General features: G+C 35.7%; 1 protein-coding gene across 1 annotated transcript; it reads left to right on the top strand.

Annotated features, from left to right (window-relative positions):
• The first annotated feature begins 15,254 nt into the window (after positions 1–15,254).
• Positions 15,255–23,690, top strand: LOC105167436 (DHHC-type zinc finger family protein). The gene is made up of 10 exons (XM_011087152.3): positions 15,255–15,442; positions 15,626–15,783; positions 18,516–18,629; positions 19,166–19,576; positions 20,050–20,118; positions 20,231–20,302; positions 20,380–20,508; positions 20,596–20,676; positions 21,555–21,755; positions 22,140–23,690. The coding sequence occupies exons 2-10, from the start codon at positions 15,739–15,741 to the stop codon at positions 23,244–23,246; spliced, it is 2,229 nt and encodes a 742-aa protein (XP_011085454.1). The 5' UTR covers positions 15,255–15,442; positions 15,626–15,738; the 3' UTR covers positions 23,247–23,690.
• The last annotated feature ends 2,994 nt before the right edge of the window (positions 23,691–26,684 follow it).

Here is a 26,684-nt window from a genome sequence, read left to right as displayed (position 1 = left end):
ATTAATTGACGCGTGCAAAAAACGCAAGGATCCAATAGATATAGACAATTTTTCAAAGTTTAGGCTGAAGCAAATGTAAATTTTGAAGTGGGGGCCTACAACAAAGGCGTTAGCACTTCGACGTTAAATTCTGAATGAAATAAAGCAAAAAAGTAAGTGAATTTAATTAAGTTGTTGAAAAGTGCTAGAACACGTGATAATATGGAGAGTTTAAGAGATAATTTTGAGAGTAAGAGGGTGTCCCCTGAATACAAGACTAAACCTGTATTTATAAAGAGAGTTCCCCGTCTGCTGGGGGTGCATTCCACTCCCGAGAATCTTATGAAAGTTGGTTGAGATGGTTGGGATAAGGAATAAATCATCCTTATCCATAGCTAAGAGTGTTTTAGGAGGATTCCTCTTTGTTTTGGAAGACCTCTCGTCTGTGAGCTCTGCCGTTAGGGAGGCCCTTCTTACTCATGTGGGACTCCTAGGGCTAATGTGGTCCGAGGCAGTTACTGACACTTAGGCCAACTGGATGTCACGATAAAGGGTCTACTATGTGTGTGGGTCTTTTGGACTGAATATTTTGTTAAACTTTAATCATGGTCCGAGTCGAGGATGTCCTGGCCTCCTTCCTTCTTGTTGGGCTTCATGGGTTATTTGGGTTGTCTGGACTTGCCTAGTTAGACTGTGGGCTGAGACATCCTAGGCTTTCTTAGAGCGTTATGCGCATGGGATGTGTTGGTCCTCCCGGAGGGCACCACTGGCCTTTTGTTTCTTTTTTCTTTTTGTGAATAAAAATAAGTTGGCCAATTGAGTAGATATATAAATATATATATATATATATATATATTTGCATGTATAAATTTATTTTTAATTTAGTTTGACAAATAAGTGAACTAAAAAATTATAAGCTCCAAGTACTTTAAGATTACGAAAATAAAAAGAGTTTGATGAATAAGTGAAACTAAAATTAAAAAAAATAAATATAAGTTATTTTTTAAAAGTTGTTGATCTTATTATAAACGACAAAATTTTAAGAGATGAACTTTTTAAATCAAACTACAATATAGTGATTGATCTAATTGTATATATAATAAAATAACAAAATAAAATAATTAAAATTGTTCAACCATCATCATCGTCATCATCATTATTATTATTGTTGTTATTATTATTATTATCTTTAGATTAATTCATGAGAATTATCAATTTTTGGCATAAATTTATAAGTAATAAGCATCCTATGTATCTTGATATAAATATAAAAGTCAAAAATAGATATAAAAAAATTATAGGTTAACTGTTAGGCCTTGCTATTTTAAAAAAGCATAAGAGTTTATAAATAGATATTAAAATATAACCTAAAATTTATATGTGTCAAATTAAATAATTCTTTTAAAAAATATTAAAATTTACTAAATTATTGTTTAAGCTTGCTTTTGTATAACGATTAATATAAATAAAAGTATCGTAGTTTATTATTATCTAAAATTAAAATATATGATATTGATAAATAATTACAATACATGGTCAGTTTTGAGTATAACATTGATGAAGTATTGAATATGGAATTAAATATTTAAAAATTTTAAAAATAAATAAATAAATAAATATATATATATATATATATATAAAGCTCTCAAGCCTAACAAAGTACACTGAGCTCGAGCTTGAGTCGAGCTTAAAATTGAATCGGCTCACAAAGCTCGCGGCCAGCTTGATTCATTTGCCACCCTTAGAAGAGAGGAAGTTTAACAAAATTGTTTATTTTCCTTGATGATCCTCAACCTAATATGATCATCAACGTGACCCCCAAACTTCGGTGTTAGTACTCACTACTCTTATTCATTTCAGACAAGGTTTATTATATTGTCATCCCCTCCTATTATGGGAATATTAGCTATCGTGGCGCGTTGTTCTTATGTGCTTATAATAAATATTTTTTTATATTTTAAAATATATTATAAATAAAAATAAAATATATAAACCGGCAATTCATATTTTCAAAAAAGAAAGAAAGAACCAAAAGAAAACCAATTTAAAATATTATCAACACAACAAAAGAATTAGTGTATTGGTCTTAAAATGGGCTAGAGTCACTTTTATTATAAAAAAAGTAATTATAATTAATTTATAAAATTATCTTATTGGGGGTATAATTATAATATTTAAGAATTGGTGCAATGGATGTCACTAACCGTCGTTTGTTAGTGTAGAGGACTTTTCTTTTTTTGTATTTGTATAGATATATAGATTTCCGCACTTACTAATGAAATTGAAATTACATTTGTTCCCTCTTTATAAGAGATTGGGTAAAGGTAAATTTCATAAATAAGAGAAAAAATGGGTACAACAATGCTCAGAAAGTCAGTTCTCCCTCGACAAGCCAAGGGATACGCCACAATCTAAAGAGTGCACTTGTGCTAACAGATCTAGGTAAGTCAATGCTAAGAATACGTAATCTGAAATCCTCTATAATAAATCTCGTTAAACTAATCGGGGTTCTCTCAATGTGCTCGAATCGTCTCAAGTTGCATTCCCTCCAAATTTGGTAAACACATGATCCAAGTAGGGCGCGATTAGCCATGTTAACGATGTGCTTCCCTCTCCATTTCTGAGTGGACCATTGGATATCCATCTGTCACTCCCTGTTAGGCCATAGGAAACGAACCACACGACGGATGGCAGTGAGGCAGCGCTGGCTATATTGGCAGTGAAAAAATAAGTGCGAATGTGTTTCTATATAGTTCTCGTTACATAGGACACATCATCCCAAGTGTGATAACCATTGCTTGTCATTTGTGGGCAGTCGCTCTAGGATGGCGAGTCATAGTATAAACATGTGACGTGGTATTTTGAAAGAGCCCGAAAGTAGTGAAGACCAGCCTACTTTCGAATCCAAAGGGCTTGGGTTGTGGGAACCCCCCCTCGTAAATCTCGAACGAATACTATCATTCCCTCTATGGATCACTGGTAATGTATGCACAATCTCCAAACATTCCATATCTGTGATAAGTGGCCAGTGCCACTGTCCCTCGCGTATGACAACATGTAACAGGATATGTTCCTGCAAGCCCGTAGTACTCGATCCTCATGGGAATCTCTTCATAAGAAGGCCAAATGGGAGCCATGGATCTCTCCACAAATAGAAGTCTTGCCCATCTCCAATGCGATATTCAACCTCTGATTGCAGCCAAGTCCGGAGCCTTATGAGCTTCCTCTATCCCCATGAGCCTCTATGTTCAGAAATCGTCCAAATAGAGGGATCACGTAATCGTCCATGGTAGAGCCAATTCACCCAAATCGAAGTTATGTCATAGTGAATGACATTACACAATTTTTTGCACATGAGTGCCTTATTCAGTGTGCCAATATCCTTCAATCCTTGTCATCCCTCGCTCAAAGGTTTGCATACCTCATTCCAGGCAACTTTAGCATAGCCAACATCTCCTATGCCTTTCCATAGGAACTTCCTCAGCCGTTTCTCAATATCATGAATGACTTTCTTAGGTAGGATAAAAGCCGAAGCCTAATAAACACTAAGGGATTTGAGGACAGATTTGATAATTTGTACCCTTCCCGCATATGAAATAGACAGTCCCTCCCAACCAGTAATACGTGCATCAATCTTATGCAACAATGGAAGACAATCTGATATAGTCAGTCTAGATGATATTAGGGGAAGTCCTAAATACCTCATCAGAAGATGTGTCATGAAAGCCAAGTATTGCCAATATCTCCTCTTTTAAGCCTTCCGCAGCCCGGGAAAGAATGAGGTGGCTTTTCTGAGAATTCAAATGAAGTCCCGACCAATCTCCAAGCCGGTTCAGCCCTTTCTTGAAGACGTGTATAGAGTCAATATCAGCATGACAGAACAAGATAACATCATCAACGGAGCCCAATTGAAAGATATTAGAGACGTCACATTTCCGATGATAGGTGAATCGTTCATCCTGCTCAATAATTTGTAAGAAGACCAAGTGCATCACTTCCATAACTAGGACGAACAGATATGGTGAGAGGGGGTCACCCTGACGCAGGCCTCTGGCACCCGAAAAAACCCATGAGGTTTCCCGTTGAAACCCACTGAAAATGATGCAGTGGTGATATATTCCTCAATCCATCGTATAAATGTCTCCGGAACCCATAGAGTTTAAGAGTGGCAAGGAGAAAGTCCCACTCCACTGTATCATAAGCCTTCTGAATATCCACTTTTAAAGCACATCGTGGAGGTAATCGCATCTGGTTATAGCCAGTGAATAATTTTTGTGCCATCGTGATATTATCTCCAATACTTTTGCCAGGTATGAAGGCCGCCTGGTAGGGGCTAACAAGCTTATCCAACACCATACTCAATCGTTGGACAATGAGTTTAGCAATAACTTTATAAAGAACATTGCAATAGGAGATAGGGCGAAAGTCAGCAACAGTAGAAGGGGTCTGTACTTTTAGGATAAGCGCCAGGATTGTGCTATTGATTTGCTTCAGGAATCTCCCTGTAGCAAAGAAATCCAATACGGCCTTAGTGACTTCAGTTCCCACTACAGGCCATGCAGCCTTGAAGAAGGCCGACGAAAACCCATTTGGCCCCGAGGCCTTATCATCTGCAATATCAAAGACAACAATCTTCACATCCTCTGCAGTGAATGGCTTAGTAAGATGCAAGGTCTCCTCCTCATCTAATAAGTGTCGCGCCCACGGGCTCAAGCGCCAGATTCATGTGCCACTGCATCCGGCTCAGTGAGGGTAGTACCATGAGGATCATTAATATGAAGGATCTTTCTCGCAGCCCGTCTTTGTGCTATCTTCTGAAAGAAGATTCATGTGCACTGATCACCTCCCTTCATCCATTGCATTTTAGCCCTTTGTTGTAGCATAGTCTGCTCCAATTTGGTTGCCTTGGCGTAAACCAGACTACAACAGTGCTCTAAAATAAGAGGACCTCATCATGTCTACTCGAGCTAACCAACTGTTGTGCCATATCAAGAAACCCTTTCACTAATTGGACGTTATGCGAAAGATTTCCCTTTTTCTTTCTTTGTTCTCGAAATACAGGTTTTAAGGCTTTCAACTTTCGAGTGATCGCATACATGGGAATTTCAACTACCTCGTGCTGCCAATTATTATGCACACTAGAAATAAAAGTCGGTGAGAGTGTAAGGTAGTTGTCAAATCTAAACATACCTCTGAAGTGTCTTTGAGTATCCCCTGAGATCACCATGGGCGAGTGATCCGAAGTCCGAGGGGTAAGACAAGTGTAGAGTAGAGTCGGGTATCTCATCGTCCAAGTATCATCAGTGAGAATCCGGTCCAACCTCTTCCATAGATTGCGTGGACTTGCACTACAATTGTGCCAAGTGAACCATTCACCCTGCATAGGTAATGGTAATAAACTAGCGCTCTGAATAAATGAGTTGTATTCCTCCATAGTCATCCTAATATCCCCCGACATACCACAAACCTCACTGAGGTCCCTTACAGCATTGAAATCCCCACCAACCATCCATGGAATGTTAGCCAAAAGGGGGGCAAAAGATTCCAAGGACTCCCATAGTTCCCTCCTCTCAGCCACCTCATTAGCACCATAAATGACAGTAATAATCTAAAATTGACTCGTGCATGGATAAATTGAGGACCCAACGCAAGCACATCAACATCCAGATAATTATCATCCCATGCTAGCCAAATACAAATATCAACCATCACATAATCAACAAACCACTTCCACTAAGGCAACAAGAATGGTTGTATATGGGAAGCATTATTTAAATGAACACACATTTCAAGAAGATCAATTAAATGTAACCTGAACTCTGCAACTAGATTCTTGACAGCTAGTTGGTGGTCTCTCTTGTTCAGGCCACGTACATTCCATATGCTCACATTCAACATGGTATAATAGCAGTGGGGCTGCATGCTTTAGGACCCCCAGGAAATTCATAATGCATCATCAAACAATTGTAAGGCATCAAAAGCATTATATGACAAAATGGCCTTACCCTTTTCCTCGCGACTTAGACCCCTCATTGTTGCTAGTTTTTCACGATTCTGGATTTGCACATTCGTACTCGTTGATTGGCTCTTATCCGTCACCTGATCGGACAATCGAGGAACATTCCCTTTCGACACATAAACAGAAATTGGAGGTTTTCCCGGTTTAGCGACTTTATTCACCATACAGTCCTTGGCACTATGACCCAGCGTCATACAGCTGGTACACTTGGGCGGTAGCCACTCGTACTCAACGTCTACTTCCTAGAGGGCTTCCCCTCCATCCTCATCCGGAGTCATCATAATAATGTGCTTCGGCAATTTGGAACTTATATCAAGCATCACGCATACACGAGCAAAATCCAGTCTCGTGCATGCTCTCGTAATAGCATCCAGGTACAAAGGTTTTCCCACGCCACTAGCTACCGTACTGAGCCCCTCTTCTATCCATAATTCTACTGGGAGATGATGTAATCTGATCCATACAAGGACTTGCGTATGCTTAAGTTTTCTCTTCACCATTACAGGTTCCCATTTCTGAAGAACTATAGGTTGTCCCTGAAATAGCCACGGCCCTCCCTCAAAAACCTCCTCCATGTCAAAAATCGTTTTGAATTAAAAGAAGAAGAACCCATTTGTTGTCACAGTAACCTCCCGTAATGCAAGCCAGACTGATTTAGCATACTCCTTCAAATGATGAAAATAGGGTCGTTTGTCTAGGAAGTACCCTACCGCAGTAGATCTCCATCGACGAGATCCAGTTTGAATAGATTCCAATGTTGGACGTACAATGACTTCACCATTCTGTATAGTCGGGGCAATATAGGAAAAGGTCTTTCGAGACGAATTATTAAAGGCATATGCAATCTTGTCGTCAACAATAGGTTCGGGGCAAGTATGTAACAAAATATTGCCTACAAAAAGGCCCGTAGGCTGAGTTTGTACTGTGTCAGAAATTGATGATTTGGAAGCCACATCACGTAATATTTCCACCTCATCCACAGCATGTAACACCCCTTTCGCCACCTGAACAGCCCCATCAGCTGTTGTTGTAGCTCCAAAATTCGCCATATCACCCTTCACCTCACAAGCCAAGTCATCGGACCCATCACCATCCACATGGACTTCTTCCACGTTCACAGCCCCATGATCAGCCACCATGCTGTCCACGTCTACAATCAAGCGTCGCCGTTCAGTATTAGTGGCCGGACCCATCGCCGGCGAGTCAGGGTCGTCAAAAAATTGCGAATCTATCAGCTACTGTAATTTTCCAGCAGCCAAACCTATTTCTGAAAAAACTGGTGCCGTAGCCCTTTGATCCGGCGGTATATGAATCTCCCCCGTCTATTTTATGATCGTAGACACTGGACCAATGCATTGTCGTGCCTATCGAGTTATTACCAGCGCCACCATATCCGTTTGCATTGAGTGCCGGTCAAACTTATGTTCCCAACAATTTTGGAGTTCCTTCAGCGCAGCCATGGATGAAACATCTCCATCTAACACTCTGTAGGCCAATTTTAGGAATTCTGCGACATTTAAATCCGCCGGTGTTAAGGAATTTTCATCGCCACCATTGACGGCGCCATGCATGTCGCCTTCAAACCATAGCATCGAACTTCCATCTAGTAGTTTCAAGGTTGCGTATTTCTCCATAGGATCCCTTCTCCCATCCCGTCTCAAGCCACTGCCTTCGTATCTGGTGGTAGAAATACGAGTTGTTGTCGTCTTCCCCACTGGTGGCGTCTCAATACCACAAAACCCTAAGTTGCTGGACGACGCACAGACAACCATGAGAGAACCATCGTTCCCGCTTGGGACATCATCTCCTTCCTCCACAACATCAACTGGACCCAATCTCCGCGCCCTACCGACGTGAAACAGTGGGTTTGGAAATCGGGTACTTTCGTCCTCCATGCCCACAATCCCCTTATCCGCATCTAAATGCCTACATGCATCAATAAATTCCGTTAAATCAGATGTCATACCTATCATGGAAGTCTGATTATCCTCCTCCACCGGCGTGGAGTCCACCGGCGAAGAAATCCAAACATGCGCCTGTTTTCCTCGAAAAAACTGCATCTTTTTTGTACCCACTCCCTCTTCGACGTTCTGCTCACCGCCGGCCTGATCACCGTCATCAGCCGTCCCATCTCCAACGCCGTCCAAGGCTGCATTCCCACCTTCTCCATGATCGGCCAAAGCTAGGGTTCTAGTGTGTGTTTTCGAGTGTGTGTGGTGAAGTTCCATCGAGTTTAGCCCAGTTAGTTGGTCTATATCAAGGCGGCACATATGCGTGCCTCAGACGACCGTCGTGAGATATTCTAATTCAAATTTATCCTTTGACTCCAAATATTGCAATTACGAAAGACGAAGAAACTCCAAAAGAAATATAACTACGAACACAGAGAGAGAACAAACAGCAAATTCAGAAGATATTGATTTGCCTTCACGACCCCCCACTTGCGAAAAATTTTCTTAAGAGAGAGAGTATGGGAACTTTAGAGTTTCTTTCTTTTAAGAGAATAAAATATATCTTTATAAGAGGTTTCAGTTAATTTGACGGTAGGTGCTTAAATAACAATTTTACCGTCATTTATGAAAAGTCAAAAAAATGAATGAACCAAAATATCCTCAAGATTTTGCTTTTCTTTTCCAAATTTCTCTATTCCTTTTTTTTTTCCTTGTTTCTTGATTCCCCAATTTCGCAACTCCAATTGTTGCCACTCCTTCATGAAAAACCATTACAACATCCTTAGAACCCATCGCATCATATAAAAGAAGCCACAAGACAACACATCCCATTAAGCCCAGATGCATCCAACGATAAGCATGTAAATAAGCTTTCACAAGCTAAACAGTAGCAACCCAAGATAACATGTTGTTCCTCTTCAATTAAAATACATAGGTAATGCACCATGATACAAGCGCCACCCAAAAAGTTTTACTTTACCTAGGAATCCAGCATACCACAACAACTGCCAACCACCATTTCTTTTAGCCCCAAAACATTCCACTAATTAACCTCTTTGCCGCGTTAACTGGAGCTGGAGTCAGACCTTGTTCGCCAGCCTGGTCAGGCCAGGCTGGACCGTGCGACAAAGAAGGTCTTTCAGATGTACTTCCCGACCCACATGTGAAAGACTCGGAACATGGACTTATCGACATAGTCCCACTAGTAGGTCTCTGCAGTAATATGATTAAACAAAATATTAGGAAAATAAATTAAATAATTAGATTATATATTAGATAAAAATAAATTAATTTAAAACTAATTACCTTCATGCTCTCGAACCAGAATACTGGTGGTCTGGCGTCACCTGCCTCAGACACGACCACGGGTGGGAAAATATGTGACATCCGTAGATTTTTTTACGTAATTGGGAGACTAATTGATAATAATTAAAATTTAAATTTAATTAATAAATAAATTATAGATTGAATTTGGGATATAATAAAATTTGAACGGATTAAATTAGAGTTCGTAATAATATTTGGGGGCAAATTATATTGATTAAGAAAATTAGGAAGGACGTGATGGGTATTTTGAGAAAAATCTAATTAAATAAATAAAATAATAATAATATCATATATATAATATATATTACTAAATAATATATATGTGTAAATGATTTATATATATATTAGTAAATAATATATCTATATATATATAAAAAAGAAAGAGACAAGAAAAGAAAAAGAGAGGAATAATGAATTGGGGGAGGGGTGGGCCATTACCCACCACCCCAATCCCCCATGATAAACATACTTATATGTATTTATATAAACAAACCATCAACACAACTCCGGCAATTTCCTTTCTCTTCTTCAGTTGACGCGCAGCGAGGTAAGAATTTGCATTTTATTTTCATTAATTTATATAATTATATTATTTAATCAATCCTTTTATTAAATTTAGTTTATACTGAGCGATATACTATTTAACCGGAATATTTTATAATTTTACCTATTTAAACTAGTGTCGAATTAAATATCACATTTGATATAAAAATGATATAGTTGGTTAATTAAATTATTAAATTTGTTATATTTAATTATTATTATAGCTAATTTACACAATTCCATCGGAATGATTAACTAAAATATGTAATTCTATGTATTATTGCTTAATTAAATTATATAGTAACGATAAATTGGTAGAAAATTCATAGAAATATCTCGAAAAGTTATATTTAAGAAATATTATGTTATTAAATAGGAAAAATGAGGTTTCCATGGTAATATAATTTACGGATATTATTAAAAATGATAGTTATAAATATATAAGGAGTTTGATTAAATGAATTCTTATGAATTATTTGGTAAATTAAATATATGTTTGAGAAGCTTAGAAAGTGTAGTTATCTAAAATAAAATGGAATAGGGGTTTGGACTTTAATATAAATAGAATATTAAAAGAATGGTAGAAAATGTACGAATATTATATAATATTTTATTTAAAGTTTATGATATTCTATATATATATTGATCATACGTATAATATTCTATTATAGGACGTGACGACAAAGTAGAGGGTTGAGCACTCCCTCGTGAAACCGAAGCATTTTGGGATTTAAGGTAAGTATAGCTAATTGGTTATATAAATAATTATATGTGTAGGATTGTATATATTATATATATATTGGTTTCTTATATTTGATCGTTAACTTGGATTTATATTTATATTGTAGATTGTGTATATTGATTGTTTATATAATTAATTGTGGATTATTTGTTAGATTACCAAAATATCGGTGAAATTGTTATTATGTGTTATGTGATTGTAATGTAGGGACATGCGGGATATGATTATTTGATGACCATATAATTGATTGTTGTATGAAATCAAATTGGGAGTTATTATTGAAGAGGTAATTATTATAAAGAATAGAATAATGATCGTTAATTGAAATAAAATATGATGCTTACCTAGTTGGGAACACAATCAATGGTTTATGATAATGTGATTGATGATGATGTGATATGAAAAATATATGAATTAAGCTAGGTACCATGGCGCGTAGGGTAACAGGGTATTCCGGGCAGCGGGGAATATCCTGTGATGTTAGCTAGACATTGGGGTGGTGTAGGGATACCATGTTTGTTGTAATGTCCTGTGCTGATATTGCTACACAGCTGGAGTACAAGAGTATGGGGATATCACATACAATGGGTATCATGTGCTGTATATGATATGACGATGAGATGATGATGGCCGGCGAAACTATTGACTGATGTACTCCAATTAGAGTAAGTAGGGCCCTTAGCTAATAAACGATAACGTCAAATATTATGTCGTGGATTGATTTACAGTTGTGAGTATGTATTACTGCTTATATCTGATGTTGCTATATGATGAATGACTGTTAGTCGATGTGACTGCATGTACGTGAATCGTTGCCTGTATATATATATAGACTGATTAGCTATACTTATTGAGTAGGCAGCTCATTCCTTGCCACGTACTTTTCAAGGAATAGGTCACACTGACTAGCCACATTGGACTTTGAGCTGTGCCGTCGTCTTTATTAGGTGGGTCAGCCGTGACGTCTGAAGCCAGAGTTTTTGGCTGTTTGGTTGTTAAATATTCTACTCTCTTATCGGGTTGGTGTTTAAAGTTGTGGTACTACTTTTCTTGAGGTTATGCACATGAGTCATCTAGTGAGGGTAAATATAAATATTTGGAGGTATCTATTACCTTTTGTGATATATATTATATTGATAAATTAGAATATATTTTATGGGTTGAAAGAAAATTACTTATAGAATGAGTTCTAATTAAAGAAATGATCAAATATTGATAATTAAATGTAGCGAGTATGGGGTGTTACATATCCCCGCACGACCGCATTGATGCGCTCGTGGAACCGCTTTAATACTTTCACAATAAAAAAATTAGTTCACAAACTTACCTCGCATCATAGAGGCTAATGTACTGGTGCGCTAATGGTAGAGGGATTGATGGTGGTGGTGGAGTAGCCACTGGTGTGGCAGACTGCTGTAACGCATCGTCCACAGCCATACATGTAGCTCCAGATGTACCAACATCATCTGGAGTCTGCGGGACAGGGGACAGTGTGGGTGGTCGAGGGGATGCTTCCCTAATCTGGGAAACATCTCATAGTACTGGTGGAATTAGCGAGCCACGACCATGACCACGCGGTAGAGGCGACGTACCACTAAACATTATCTACACCAATTATATAGAAGTATTTATTGACATTAATATGTTAATAAAAAAGAATATACTAATTTTTTATTATTATGTAAAAATATTAATATTGGAGAAATTGATCTAAATTAATCTTTTGATTATTTACATTATTATGTAAAAATCTTAGTATATATTGTGCGTATTGTTCTAATTTATTTTAAATTTTTTGATTGATATGTAAAAATATTAGTATTTGGGAAATTGGTCTAAATTAATTTTGTGATTGTTTACATTATTATGTAAAAATATCATAAGAATATTGTTGTATTTTAGAAAACACAGAGAGATAAAGTACTATTTTTTTTTATAAGGAGTTTATAACATCGTACTAGGGTTCGTTTGGTTCGTGTGATAGGATTAGATATGATGGAAAATTGAATGATTATTAATCTTATCTTGTATTATATGATGTTTGGTTTGAGATATTGTATGTGGGATATCTCATTTGATAATATAATATGGTGTTTAGTTGAAATGATTATAACGTATGATTAAAGATAAAAATACAGTAAAGGGCATCCATTTTTAAGGTATTTATATTTTTATATTGTAGCTTGTGAAATATTTAAAAACAATTTAAAAAAAACCACTAAATTATTTATTGATATACAATTGCTTAAAATAAAATTAATTTGTGAAATATTTCCTTTTCTTTGTCTACATTTATACAAAGCCGAAGTTGAAAATACATATTCATTTAAGTAATTAACGATAAAAACTCAAATATTTTTTAAATGTCCAAAAAAGAAAGAAGTAATATTTTTACTATATTCTATTATTAAATTATTGTTATTATTATTATTATTTAAATTATTATTTTATTCGTGGATTTTGATCAGAGAAACATGGGAGAAAAGGGGAGGAATAAGCGTATGTTAATAATACTATCTTCCTCGTTGTTTCAGTCGTCCATCTGCAACAAAAGAATCTTGCCTAGAGAATACAGAATTTGTCGAATTTTAATCGGAGAAAGATAGGAGAAAAGGGAAGGAATAATTAATAAGATTTGGCCTGGTATTAATACCGGACTCTAATAATACTAATAAAATATTTAATTAGTCATAATAAATAATTTTTTATCATATTCAATCACACGAATCAAACGGGGCCTTGCTTGCATTTTGCCCACTCATTAAATATAAGGGTAGCTGAGTTTGAGCAGTCCAATCAAACTGATTAAATTAACACATGAAACAAATTATGAAAATTAAATCAAACAATTAATCCAAATGGGCTATTGATTTTTGAATTACACATAATTAATGACATTATCATGGATTGATTCAACGACTTAAATAAAACAATTTTCAGACAGAACTGCACAAAAAAAACTCGAATTTTGTAATAAAAAAATTTATATAATCAATTCAAAATTAAAAACATTTTTTGTCTCACTTTCTTGAATGAAATTAGTAGAGGTTTAGGGAGAGAAAAATTGAATGTGAATTTAATTATGAGGAGGCTTAGGGTTAGTATTATTGAGTGTAGGCTTAATAAATCTTGATTATGAGTAAATTGATTGCTTAGGGCATTCAATTATTAGGGGAAATAAGGACAAAAAAATTAAGTATTATTTGATGTGTAATATCTAAATTAAAGTGAGGAATTTAATTACTTATTAATAAATTATATATATATATATATATAAATTATATACAATAGCAATGATTTTTTAGCCTAATGGTTAAGGTTAAGGCTGAGGTCCCATGAACAAGTTTGAGTCTTCGACACCTGTTTGAGTATTTTGTTGTAAGGGAGTAGTACTCCTTGTTTATTATTGCTCTATTTGTAAGGGAGTAGTACTCCTTATTTACGACTTTACTAGAAATTCTAGGGAGGTAGCTCTCCCCACTGTAATCATTTTGTGAATTTTAATATAGAAGGACTGGGGACTCCGAAAAGCTCCCCCACCTCTAGGTGGTTTTTGTTAAAAAAAAAAAAAAGTTCTTATAATTTGTTACTGTTCATAGTCATATTGATGTGTTGACTAAATCGATATAATTTGTTACTGTTTTCCGTCATATTGATATATTGATTGAACCAATATATCACTAAAAAAAATATGCATATATAATAATAAAACAAATACTCGAGCGATTTTAGACTGATATGGGATCCACAAAATCAGTATAATATCCAAGGTTGTATTTGAACAAAGGAATTTAAATTTCGAATTTGAAATCCATCAATATTCCTTAATTATAATTCAAAATGAAAGTTAAAAGATTTGAAATACTTTTCAATTATAAAATTATCCGAACAAAGCAAAATATTTTATTATTAAAAATTTGAAATTCGTACCTTCAAATCCATAAATAAAAAAAATAATGCAAGATAAATGATGAATAATATATTTTTCTAAAAACTACATTTTAATTGATATTTTTCCAATTTTTTTAAAAATGTTTATATTTCAGATAACGCTTCTATAGTCACGTATTTAATTCAGAGCCCAACTTATAAATTTAATACGAGATTGCATTAAATTGATATATAGTCAAGATCAAATATAATTTGAATTCAAATTTTAAAAAATTAATATCGGATGCACAAAAAAAACCATTTTTTTTAAAAAAAAAAGACAGACAGAAAATATAAAAAAAAAAATAAAATATTAGCCCATATTAATAAATTCCACTATCCATATACTTATTGAAAGAAATAATTATTTCAATTACTATAACCTAATTCTTGTTACTTAAATATTTTTCTAGAGTTAATTATATTTACATCCCTAATTTATATTTTATTACAAAAATCATTCTTATTTTTTGCGTAATTATAAAAACGACGAATGACAACTAAAAAGCAGTGGTAATTTATTTTAAAAATTAAGAATGATCTATTTTGCGTATTTTTTTAAAAAAATAAAAATAATTTATATACGAAATTATAGTTGAGTGGGTGTTAATGTAATTCTCCTGATATTTATATCAAATGTGAGTGTAAAGTTTTTATAAATGATCAAATTATGATAAAATAGAAAGTAAAGGGGAGGGAAGGAAAATAATAAATAATTGTGGGGCCAAAACAACTATACCACATTAAGCCCACCTGTTCTTTTCTTTACATCAGAATGTATGTGTGTGTGGATGTAATAAAGCTGAGCTACACCAAAAACACACACACAGCGCACCCCTCCACCCCTTCTAAGTTTCAACCCCTCCCCGCCGTCTGCTTTGTCCGTTTGCGTTTTGTACTTTGTTTGCGCTGCGTCCCACCTCAGTAAAACGGACAAAGTGTTGACCTCCGGTATTTTTGTAGCTTTTGTCTTGGACTCTTGTGTGATTTTCAGTAGAATATTCTGATTCTTGGCAAGAAAAAGAAAAAAGGGGTTATCTTTGGAATTTCTTTCTTTCTTCCTAGTTGTTTTTTTTGTTCTTTTCTTTTTTGGGTTCTTTAGCGAAGACCCATTTGACTAAGGATGATTTTCAGGGTTTGGAGAAGGAGAAAAGAAGAGAAATCGACACACAGAAAGCAGTGGAGTAGTGTGTGTTGAGGGAAAGGGCAGCAGAGGGGATAAGTGTTTGTGGTGAAGTAAGAAAGTGATGGTGAGAAAGCATGGCTGGCAGCTGCCTGCACACACCTTTCAGGTTTAATTCTTGTAGCTCAGAGTTCACCTTTATCTATCTATTATTAATGTGTAAAAGTTCAGTTTTTGTGTTGGTTTTAGCAAATTGTGAGTAGATTGCTTTATGAGGTTTATGAACTGACACTTGCTCAGGAGTGGGGTAGGTGGGCTGGGGAGGATTGCCATCCCTGTATTCACAATTTCTGACGTTGTGATATTCAGTTGATTTTTGTTGTATCTGGTTTTAGCTTTCACAGCCATGCTCTACCAAATTATATTATTTGGAAGATGTGTGCTTCATAGATAGATCGATAATTTGTACGAGGACTTGGTTCATTTGAGGTTTAGGAGAACTCTTTCTGAGATTTGTGATGAAGTCAGTCAAGTATTTCTTTCTTCCCTTTTGATACTCCACCTTTTTGTTATGCATGCATTTTTTATTAGAACATAAAATTTGTTACGAGCATTTTGTTTACCAAGAAGATCGTTATAATTTGTTTTAAAGATATGTTCTTTTCCTTTATGAACTACTAGCAGAAAGATGTCCAGTCCCTTAGATACCAACATGAGTATAAGAGGTCAGGGGCTCGTTGAAAATTCAGTTTCCAACTCAAGAAAAATCATCTTTCCCTTTGGATCGTTTCAGGGGAACTTGTTGAAATTCCAGATGAGCTGTGAACTGCAAGCTGTATTTAGAACTTTGAAATTGTGCTAAGGGGCTACACTATGAGAGCAACAACTGCACAAATGCTTGCCTGAGAGAAAGTCTGTTTATTGCTTTAGGTGGTATTTGCTTTGATCACAAGAAGTTAAGGAATTAATTAATTCCTTCTAGTCCTATTTTTAGGAGTGAAAAAATAGAATGTCTGCAGAATAAACTAAATTCTAGCTAAGAACCTCGGTGCTTATCCTGTCGGCTATTACCCGAAGCCTGATTATAGGCATAACCCTACATGAATGTTTTCACCATGTGCAGGATATTGATTGCGTGATAATTCGAAATTTACTTGGTCGCCTTATCTTGGGGTCTCTTCGATAGTAACGATACTCTTTGAGATGCCTTTGGATTTCCTATTTCTTGTGTTGTGCTTGAGTCATTTTTGTCATCATTGCGGAAGTTTTATACAATGATCTGTTAATAAATAGAAGTTCCTATTGTGCTCTGTGTTTTAATATCTAAAACAGAGGTTTATGGCACTTTGTTGTGTGGAACACATGCACCGGATGAGTTCTCTACGACAATTGTGTGATATTCATTGTATCTCTTTCTTGCTCTATCTGTGACATATATAATTCTAAAGTTCCACCTCATCTCCTTTGTCTCTGCTCAATGATGGCATTGTGGAAAGGCAGCAAGGAATCCTGCCTGCAAAGCCACTGTACCCTAGCAAAAACTGGGGAGGAAGCTTCATGACACTCCTCCACGACATTTCGTTTCTGATGTCTTTCTCGCTTCCTTTTTCTTTTCTTCATTCATTCCTTTATTTTTCCTTTGTAAGTGGACTAAGATTTTGAAAGCGACAATGAAGCCCAAAAGTTCCATATTTTTTCTGCAAGTCCTGAGAGATTACTTGTTGCTTGAAGCCTTGAACACTGGTCACATTGGATAAATAAAAGTCACAAATAACTAACATATTAACATGATAAACTTGAGCGACTTGTCGATCGATGATGGATTAGTAATTTGAAAATATAATTGGTAGTTTTGTCTCCATTCACTAAATGACTACCTTAATGATATTGGAACTTATTTTCTTCTTTTGATGAGGTTGACAAACAATTCCATCAAACCACCTGAATGGTTGGGACAGTTAGGGCCCAAGAGTATCATCATGAAGGAGCTTGATGATGAATCAACAAATTTTTAGGATTGTAAATAATCTGCCTTGAATTCGTATATCGTGCAAACTTTTGCATTCATAAAACTTTCGAAATCCAAATGCATGATGTCTTATGGCGAGCAAGTTGGGGGTGAAGGAAGGCAATGCCAATGGTTCAAAATGAAGTTCTTGATTTGCGGGTTTCTGATGTTGACACCATCTTCGAGAAACTTAACAAACAAACATTTTTGTTGCAGCATGATTCTAAATCTAGGATTCCTGTTTCAGCCTTTTTGAATAAAAGATTGATGGCTGTTGATGGTTGAAATAATTATAGTTTTCCATTGTGGCATGTGGAGAATATGTGATGTCTTTTTTTCCTTTTCTGTTCCTTCAACCACCTGAAATATTTTGGTCAGGAAGAGTCCCAATCATGCTGGGAGAGCGATTCAGATTATGGAATCATAACTAGGATGAAGGAAAATGGATCATAATAAAAGGGGAATCTAACAGAATTATTAGGAAATGCTAAAAAGGACTAGTAAAATTCAGTAATATTTTCTTTGTCCATTGTCATATATCCTTCTTTCCTTGTTGAAAGCATATCTATTTGAACACTCTCCCCTAAAATACAAAATATCTTACTGTATTTGATTTTAAATCATTGACTTGCCAAAAAGGTAAAGGTGCTTAATATTTTCGACCTTTAGTCCTCATCTTAAAGTCCTTGTCAACTCATATAGGGAGATTAAGTGTGGGCAGAGGGTTGTGGGTTGCCTGGTTTCTACTTTAAGCTTGTAAAGGTAATTGTTTTCTGTAAAATGACTATGACATGGCATAGTTTAAGTTATTGTTTGATTTGATTGAGGATTTGCTTTTTCATACTCTTTTACATGCAAGTTCATTGACCAAACCTTGAATTTTTCTTTTGCAGGTTGTTGCTATTACAGTGTTTTGCTTGTTGGTGGTAGCATTTTATGCTTTCTTTGCTCCTTTCATGGGTGGCCGAATATGGGAGTATGCTCTCATTGGCGTCTATTCCCCTGTGGTATGTGAATTTATCTGCACATATAGCTTATTGAAGTCAATCTTTACCTTATTTGGACGCATATTAGAATAGACAATTCTATTGATGAAAAGACGCTTATGGGCACAACGGAGGCCTTGAATATCAAAACCAAATACCTAGGAAATAAGAAGAAATGAAGAATGAAGTAGCACAGTTAAACTAGCTTTAAGTTAACTGATGGCTTAATAACAGTGAGGTCAATAGTCAATGAAATCAAGAAAGTTTTAGCATTTAGTAGCCTCGTTGCCTATAGTTATCTAGACGGCCTCAATATTTGTTATAACAAGAGTTTGAGTTGAAATCAAATTTCCTTCTTTTGAGGGGCTAGAAGGCAAATATCTTCTAAAATTGTCTTCAGGTATTTGAGCATTCATTTGATATATCTATTGGCTTCATCACTTTGCAGTTGTCAATTCTCTTTCATAGTTTACATTGCATTTGAGAATTTTTATCAAGACTCTGTACATAACTGAAATTTCTGCTTAATGCAAGCTCAAGGATTTCTTCAAATGCAGGCTCTATTGGTTTTCATTCTGTATGTTCGCTGCACTGCAATTAACCCTGCAGATCCTGGTATCATGTCCAAATTTTATCCTGAGTTAAGAAACGAAGCAAGGGAAAAGCACGAATCAATTGCCCACGGCCTGAACAGAAAATTTGATGAAGTTAGCAATGGAAGTCATTCATGCCCATCTTCAGCTTCCCGAAGCTCCTATGCAGGAGCTAATTCTAGCAAGAAAGGTTCAGTTGAGTCTGTAAAATCCCATGCTCAAGTTAACTTCCCAAGAAGGCGTTCCTTTTGCTATTATTTCGTAGGAATTTTCTGTGGAGTCTTCGTACATGAAGATTGTCGGAAACAAGACGAGGCAGCTGAGCAGGAAGGTACAGGGGAAGATGCATTGTATTGCACGCTGTGCAATGCTGAGGTAGGTAATTTCGTTACCATGATCATTTCATTTGCAAAATTAATTGGTCAAATGCTATCAATTGCTTTTAACATCTAAATGATAATAACCTAAATATTGTTGCTCTTTACTTGCCTGCCATGCCCCATAGATAAAGCTTGGAGTTTTCAAATTTTATGTTCTCATTTCTGTTTTAAGTAGGGTATTCAATGCTTCTCTAATACCTTGAGTTAATAATTGGGAAACAGTTATAGTAATCTGATTTGTGATGCACTTGATGACGCCTTTGGATGTTTCATTATATTTAAAAGCCTTGTTACTGTTCCATTTTCTCATTCTTATAGGCCTTCTAAGGCAAAGTTTTCTAACTTGTTTAATACAATGAGGCCTCGCATGTACCTTCTGGTGTTGATTACGACGTCTCTTATCTTTCTTTTATGTTCTTCCTCTGTCTTATGGCTCCTGTGTTGATTACCATATTTACTTGTTCATAGGTTCGCAAGTTCAGCAAACATTGTCGAAGTTGTGACAAGTGTGTTGATGGATTTGATCACCATTGTCGGGTACATCCCATGACATCCATAGATTCTGCCAGTGCATCTTTCCTTCCTGAAATCAATTCGAATAAATTTTACCCATCAAAGAAGCTAACTTAGTTATGTTCACTCTTTATAGTGGCTTAATAACTGCGTGGGCCGGAAAAACTATGTAACGTTTATCTCACTTATGGCTATCAGTTTAGTTTGGGTAAGTTTTGAAGGCAACTAAGCTCTTAGCAACCATAACATTTTACAAGACTGATCTCTCTGCCCTCTCTTTCCCAGCTCGTTGTCGAAGCTGGAGTGGGCATTGGCGTTCTAGTTCGTTGCTTCGTTCATAAGAGCCATATGGAGGCTGAAATAGTTGATAGACTAGGAAATGGTTTCTCTCGTGCTCCGTTCGCGACTGTTGTGGTAATGCCGTTTGGATATACCATATGCATACACGAGTTTACAAACTAAAAGCATGTTTATCCCCTAACATCAATTTCATTTTTGCAGGCTATATGTACAGCAGTGTCTTTGCTGGCCTGTGTACCGTTGGGGGAACTTTTCTTTTTCCACATGATACTAATTAGAAAGGTATGTCCTGAAAGTCTTATTTTGTGTGTTTTTTGTTTTGATAAGTATGTTTACTACTAATTAATCTCTTCTTGTCTGTATTTCTCCCTTTGATAAGTAAAAGAATTATGCTTTTGTCACAAAGTCACTACTATTATTTGCTTTCCTGATGTCCGAGGATAAGACACTATTTCCTAAAGTGGAAATTTTATTTCCATGAGTGCCCTCGTATTTAGGGGGTGTTTGCAATAGTTTTAACTTTTATGGTTGGAATAAGTTGAAGAGAAAGTTGTAAATTTAGGTGAAGTTAAAGTTGGGAGTGCTTGAAAACAAAAGTGGAAAGTGGAGAAAAGTTGAAGTTGGAGTCTTTATTTTGGGGAAAAAGGTTAATATTTATAATTTTATTAATAGCTGCAAAAGTTAGTTGGGAGAAGCTTTGACTTAAATGAGCTTAATTCAGTCATTTTCAAAAGCATAAGCTGTAAATCGAAAACACTTTTTTCAGCTTATTTTTAGCAAAAAGCTGATAAGCTCTTAAGTTGAGCTTTTGCAAACACCGCATTTTGACGTCGCTATTACTAATCCTCAATCCCTACTTTTTGGTTAAATAGTAAGATTACAAAGCTCTCACTTTATTCATCTCATCTATGCATTGTCAAATAGAAGCTTGCATTTTGAGACTGACAGAGCATTGATCAACATAGGAGTACCGTACCAAGTCACGTGAGTCTGTCTGAGTTGGACTATGACTTGACCTCTAATGAGATTTCTTGAACTGTTGAACTCAACAGATTATCTCCAAAAGACAAACTTGGTTTTCTGATTTTGCATATGCATGTAAAAATGCCTTTTGAGTTGTCTGAATTTTCGCTTTCCTATTTGTTGCTTTCTTATGACAGGGCATTACAACGTATGAGTATGTTGTGGCAATGAGGACCATGAGCGAAGCACCAGCAGGAGCATCTGTAGACGAGGAATTGCCGAACATTCTATATTCTCCGTCTGGATCGGCAACAACCGGTTTCAGCGGTGGAAGCTCGTTAGGTCTCCAATATAAAGGAGCATGGTGCACACCTCCGAGGGTGTTTGTAGATTACCAGGTATATACAGCATGCGTCGTCTATTTGTTCCTTCAAGGATTATGTCCTATGAAAAATTGCCTGGTGTATTCATGCCTACTGTCCAATCACCTTTCGGGATTTCCTTTATACTAAAACACACAGAAGCTGGCTCCGCACTTAGATTCACTCCTGATATTACGATGTAGATGTGTCTGTTGAATTCTTACTGATCTAAAGCCTCTCTGCCGATGTGCTAAAATGCAGTTATCAATCTATTACCTTTGCCTTAGTTTTTTGCATAGCCCTATTCCATTGGACAGGGATTTCTCTGATGCTGAAGTTCTCTGAAGCTGCAGATATTTCCGACATTTTACATTCTTCTGCTTAAGTTGTTTGCTCTGCTTTTGAAACTCTGGATATCAGGAAGAAGTTGCACCCCAGTTAGGACCTGGAATGGTCCCGTCTACTGTCGATCCAGATGCAGCCGGATTAGGTGACAAGTGGAACAAGGGACCGAAAAAGGGAGTTCGAATCAGTGCATGGAAGCTTGCTAAACTAGATTCGAATGAGGCAATGAAAGCTGCTGCAAAAGCAAGGGCGTCGTCTTCTGTGTTACGTCCCGTTGATAATCGCCGTTTGCCTGATTCTGAATTAAGTTCCAGCGAGAATGCAAGTGTTAGAAGCAGTATGAGCACTGACACAGGAGGAAACAAAGATGTGAGGAATGAGTTTAGGCTCTCGCCTCTGAGGAACTCTTTTGCTCCCAGTCAAGGTAGCCGGGACGAATATGAAACAGGCACTCAAAGTGTTAGCAGTTTCAGCAGCCCTAGCCATGTTCATGAATCTGTCACACTGAGCCCTCTTCCTCAAGCTCGTGCTTTCAACCCACTTGCTGCTGCTAGTTCAGTACCCGCTCTCGTCCCAGAGCAGCCCCTAACCTCTAGAGTTGCCGTCCCAAGTAAAAACAACCCTGTTTTCCCCAGCTTGTCAGGATTTGATGAAAAGATTATGCAAAGGCACAGCAGCACAGACCCGTTACTGCTCTCTGCTCCTGCTGCTCAGGCAACCTCCTTGATTAGAGACGTCAAAAGGACGTCTGTGGTTTGGGATCAAGAAGCCGGAAGGTACATTTCTGTTCCGGTATCAGCTTCAGAGGCCCGTAAACGACCATCCTTACCACCTCCAGCAGCTGTAACAAATCCTCATTCTGTGACGGGCACCCAAGATAAAAGACCTGCTGTTCCGCCTCAGGAGCCATTGCGGCCCTTAGCAAAGCCTGAAGCCCGGCAGTCTGAGAAGCTAACTTACACCGGGCAATCCATCTTCTTTGGTGGCCCACTTCTAAGCGCTCCCATTAGAGATGGTCTGAAACGGGAGGGGGCTTCAAGCTCAAGAGACGCACAGGATAAACTAGCCATAACTTTGCCACGAGAATCAAGATTTAAGAGGGACTCTGTCTCAAACCAGCTTCCTATCTTCGTTCCAGGGGATTCAGATTCAAATCCTTCACCATTATCTGGTCTGAAGTAAGGCAGCCATCCGAGCCGATTCTTTCAAACCTTCTAGCAATACGGAGCTGAACTTGGAGAAGCTGCAAACTGGAAGAAACCTCTTCAAAGGGAGCTGATCTTGGAACCCCACAGGAACCTCTCTTACAAGGGCAGCTTCTTAGGGCAACTGAGTGGGAGGTTCCAGCGGTTTCTTCGGACTCGAGACTATTTTCTGGCAAGAAAGTTTTTACTCCCAAAATCTCTGGAATTTAGCCATTTTGTTTCTGTCATGTACGTATTTGTAACTGAGATCAATTCACGGCTATTTCCGTTTGGCGGCTCGCTGTGCTCCCACTGTCTGTGAGATTTATACTCATTCTTAGCTATATTTCGGGAGGACTTAATGCTCTAGATTTATGTATATTATTGATCAGCGAAATTTGGATTTGAACGAGCTTAAGCATACTGCATAGTGAACGGGTTACACTTGTTGTCTGATGGATGTGTGATATAGGGCGATCAATGGATAGAACTTGTAATGTGGTTGGCCCTCTTAAGGGTCAGTCCAACGGATTGGACTCACGATCTGTTAGGAGGTCTTGGGTTCAAATTTGAATGGGTGCTTGACTGCAACGAGTGCACGTATTTCCAAAAAAAAAAAGAAAAGAAAATGAAAACTTGCAATGGAATTGAGTAAGTTTGATCAAAACCATCGGACTGTGGCATTAAGAGTTGAATCGATTTAACCTGAATGAGCAGATTAGAATTTGCAAGTTGTGGAGGTAAGGATTTTGCGGGTGTTTGGCTATTTTTAAAATGAAAGGGATAAATATATTTATATTCTCTTATCTATGGAGGATTTTGCGGGTGTTTGGCTATTTTTAAAATGAAAGGGATAAATATATTTATATTCTCTTATCTATGGAGGATTTTGCGGGTGTTTGGCTATTTTTAAAATGAAAGGGATAAATATATTTATATTCTCTTATCTATGGTTATTTACGTACATTATTTATGTTTTTTTGGATAATTATATATATATATATATTAGAAATGTTAATGATATTTACACAAATAATTTTTTTTTAATTTTACATACACCCATTAGAAACGTCTATATCATTTACACAAATTATTTATATTTTTTTGAAAAATTATACATAAATCCTCTAAAAACATCAATATTATTACAATAAATTATCCTTGCTTTTTGGCTATTAGGAGTGGTTTGTGTAATTATACAAAGGGCAGAGGTGATTGTACATACAACCACCGACCATAGATCAACGGATGTAAATGTAATTGTCCCTCTATAAAATCTTATAAGTTGATATAATTCATAAAATGGTTTTTGAGTTAATAAGATGTCACATTTTAGTTTTTAGTATTTGGATAAAATAAGATTATGAATTTTATAATATATTATTAATAATGAATTTATAAATTATAATTTATCAGAAGAAAATTAAACTAATTGTTAAGATTCTGAAAGTAAGTTGGGAGCTTTTTACTTTCTTTTTTTTTAAAAAAAAACAAAAAATTCATAATTTTTGACATCTTATTTTTGAATTTTATAAGTTATTTTTCTAGAAAAATTAAAAAAAAATTACAACCTCTATAAATTCTAAAATATCTTATAAGACATTTTAAAAAATTTATAAACTCACCCATTCAAGACTTTAAATTTAAAAAAAGGGGTCTTTTTCACTTATAAACAACAGTTTGTGATACTAAGACATTAAATTTTGGTTGTATCGACTAAACCCCTAAGTTTGCTTTTTTTATTTGTGAGATGTGATGTGTTGGTTATATATTTTATTTTTTTTATTTATAATATATTTTAAATTATAAAAAATTATTTATTATATACATATAGAGACGGCGTGTCACTACAGTTAAAATCTTTTTTGTTTTTTCTTCCAACTTCAATTAGTTAATTTCTATATTTATAATGTTTTGAATTCATTTTCAGAAGATTTAGGCTTTCTTTGAATATATTTTTTTAGGGTAAATGTTACAATTTTAAAATACTGTTACAAGGGCCGTTACAATTTTAAAAAACTGTTCTAAATTAATAATTTCGCTGTTACAAAATTTGTTGCTATAAAATAATTTTTTTATAGTGTAGAATTATAGTTAATAGTAAATTTTTTTTCTCGGTTAAATACGTGTGTCTAATTTATGACACGACTTGATAGCTACACATTAGGATGGTGTTGGAATGCCATGTTCATTGTGGATCCTGTGTTAATATTGTTATGCACTGAGGTGGTGTGAGGATATCATATTTAACGGGTATCCTATGCTATATATTATTTGATACCGATTGAGATGTTGATAGTAGACAAAACCATTGAATAATGTACTCCAACTTAGGTAAGCAGGGCCTAAGAAAATAAACGATAATATCATATGTGATATCATGGACTAATATATGATAGTAGGTATGCGTTACGTCTTATATCTGTTGTTATTATATGATGAATATTTATTGATTCGTTTGATTGTATTATACTTTACTTGCTGCGCACGTATTACGTATATATATTGACTAATTAGCTATACTTTACTGAGTTGGCAACTCATTCCGTGTCACGTACTTTTTCAGGAGGTAGAACGCAATGACTCATCTAGTTAGATCGTAAGCCAGTTGTTAGTCTTATAGTTGGGTCAGCAATGCTATCGTTAGTATGGGAGCTCTAGTTATATAGAAACGAGAATCTTAAATTGTGACTGAATTAGTATCTTAAATTTTATAATATCTAGATACTCAACGTTTCTCATTTTTCTCATGTTATAATGAAAAATGTCATACCAAGATTTTGATGAAGTACTTAATTCGCTTGACGTGTATATTAAATGTTGATTGTATCAATTATTTTATGAGGATAAATATAAATTTATCAGGGTAATTAACTATGATTCCGGAGAGAGCGTCACACGACTCAATTTAAAATATTGATCTTAGGAAAAGAAAATTTCAAGCAAAGTCTATAAATAGAGACGGAACCAGAAGTACAGCTGGATTTGGCAGTTGTTGTCCTCACTCAAGTATATGACACGAAGTTGTATATACTAGTTATAGGAGCACACTCGATGCATACATATAATTTAAAATTTTATTATATTTATTTAATTTTATGAAACAAAAAAAAATGAATTGGCCAACAACCGATACTTTTTAAGTATTTTTTATTAATTATTTTAGTTGTGCATAAATAGAATATCGTGGATAGAAAATCTTAAAGAAATGGTCACTTTTGGGTTGATAATATATATATATATATATATTTGAGGGATTTTAGTCAATTATTTTGTTAATTAAAAGGTATTTCACTATAAAAATAATAATTATTTGTTACGAATTATTTGGATGGAAAATATTTGTCTTAATTGAGACAAAATTTTGACGTCTTCGGCATGAATAATCAACAAGTGCATAAAAATATCGAAAAATTTCAAAAAAAAAAAATAAAAT

This window comes from Sesamum indicum, linkage group LG8 (genome assembly GCF_026168435.1).
Source record: "Sesamum indicum cultivar Baizhima isolate 11 linkage group LG8, ASM2616843v1, whole genome shotgun sequence".
Taxonomy (NCBI): domain Eukaryota; kingdom Viridiplantae; phylum Streptophyta; class Magnoliopsida; order Lamiales; family Pedaliaceae; genus Sesamum; species Sesamum indicum.
The sequence above is the reverse complement of the archived record's forward strand: the minus strand, read 5'-3'. Positions and strand labels throughout refer to the sequence as shown.

Excerpts from the sequence above, each read along its gene's own strand:
- LOC105167436 (XM_011087152.3), top strand. The coding sequence starts at position 15,739 with ATGGTGAGAAAGCATGGCTGGCAGCTGCCTGCACACACCTTTCAG. Across the intron at positions 18,630-19,165 it reads TTGGCGTCTATTCCCCTGTG|GCTCTATTGGTTTTCATTCT; the intron begins GTATGTGAATTT and ends CTTCAAATGCAG. Across the intron at positions 19,577-20,049 it reads GCACGCTGTGCAATGCTGAG|GTTCGCAAGTTCAGCAAACA; the intron begins GTAGGTAATTTC and ends ACTTGTTCATAG.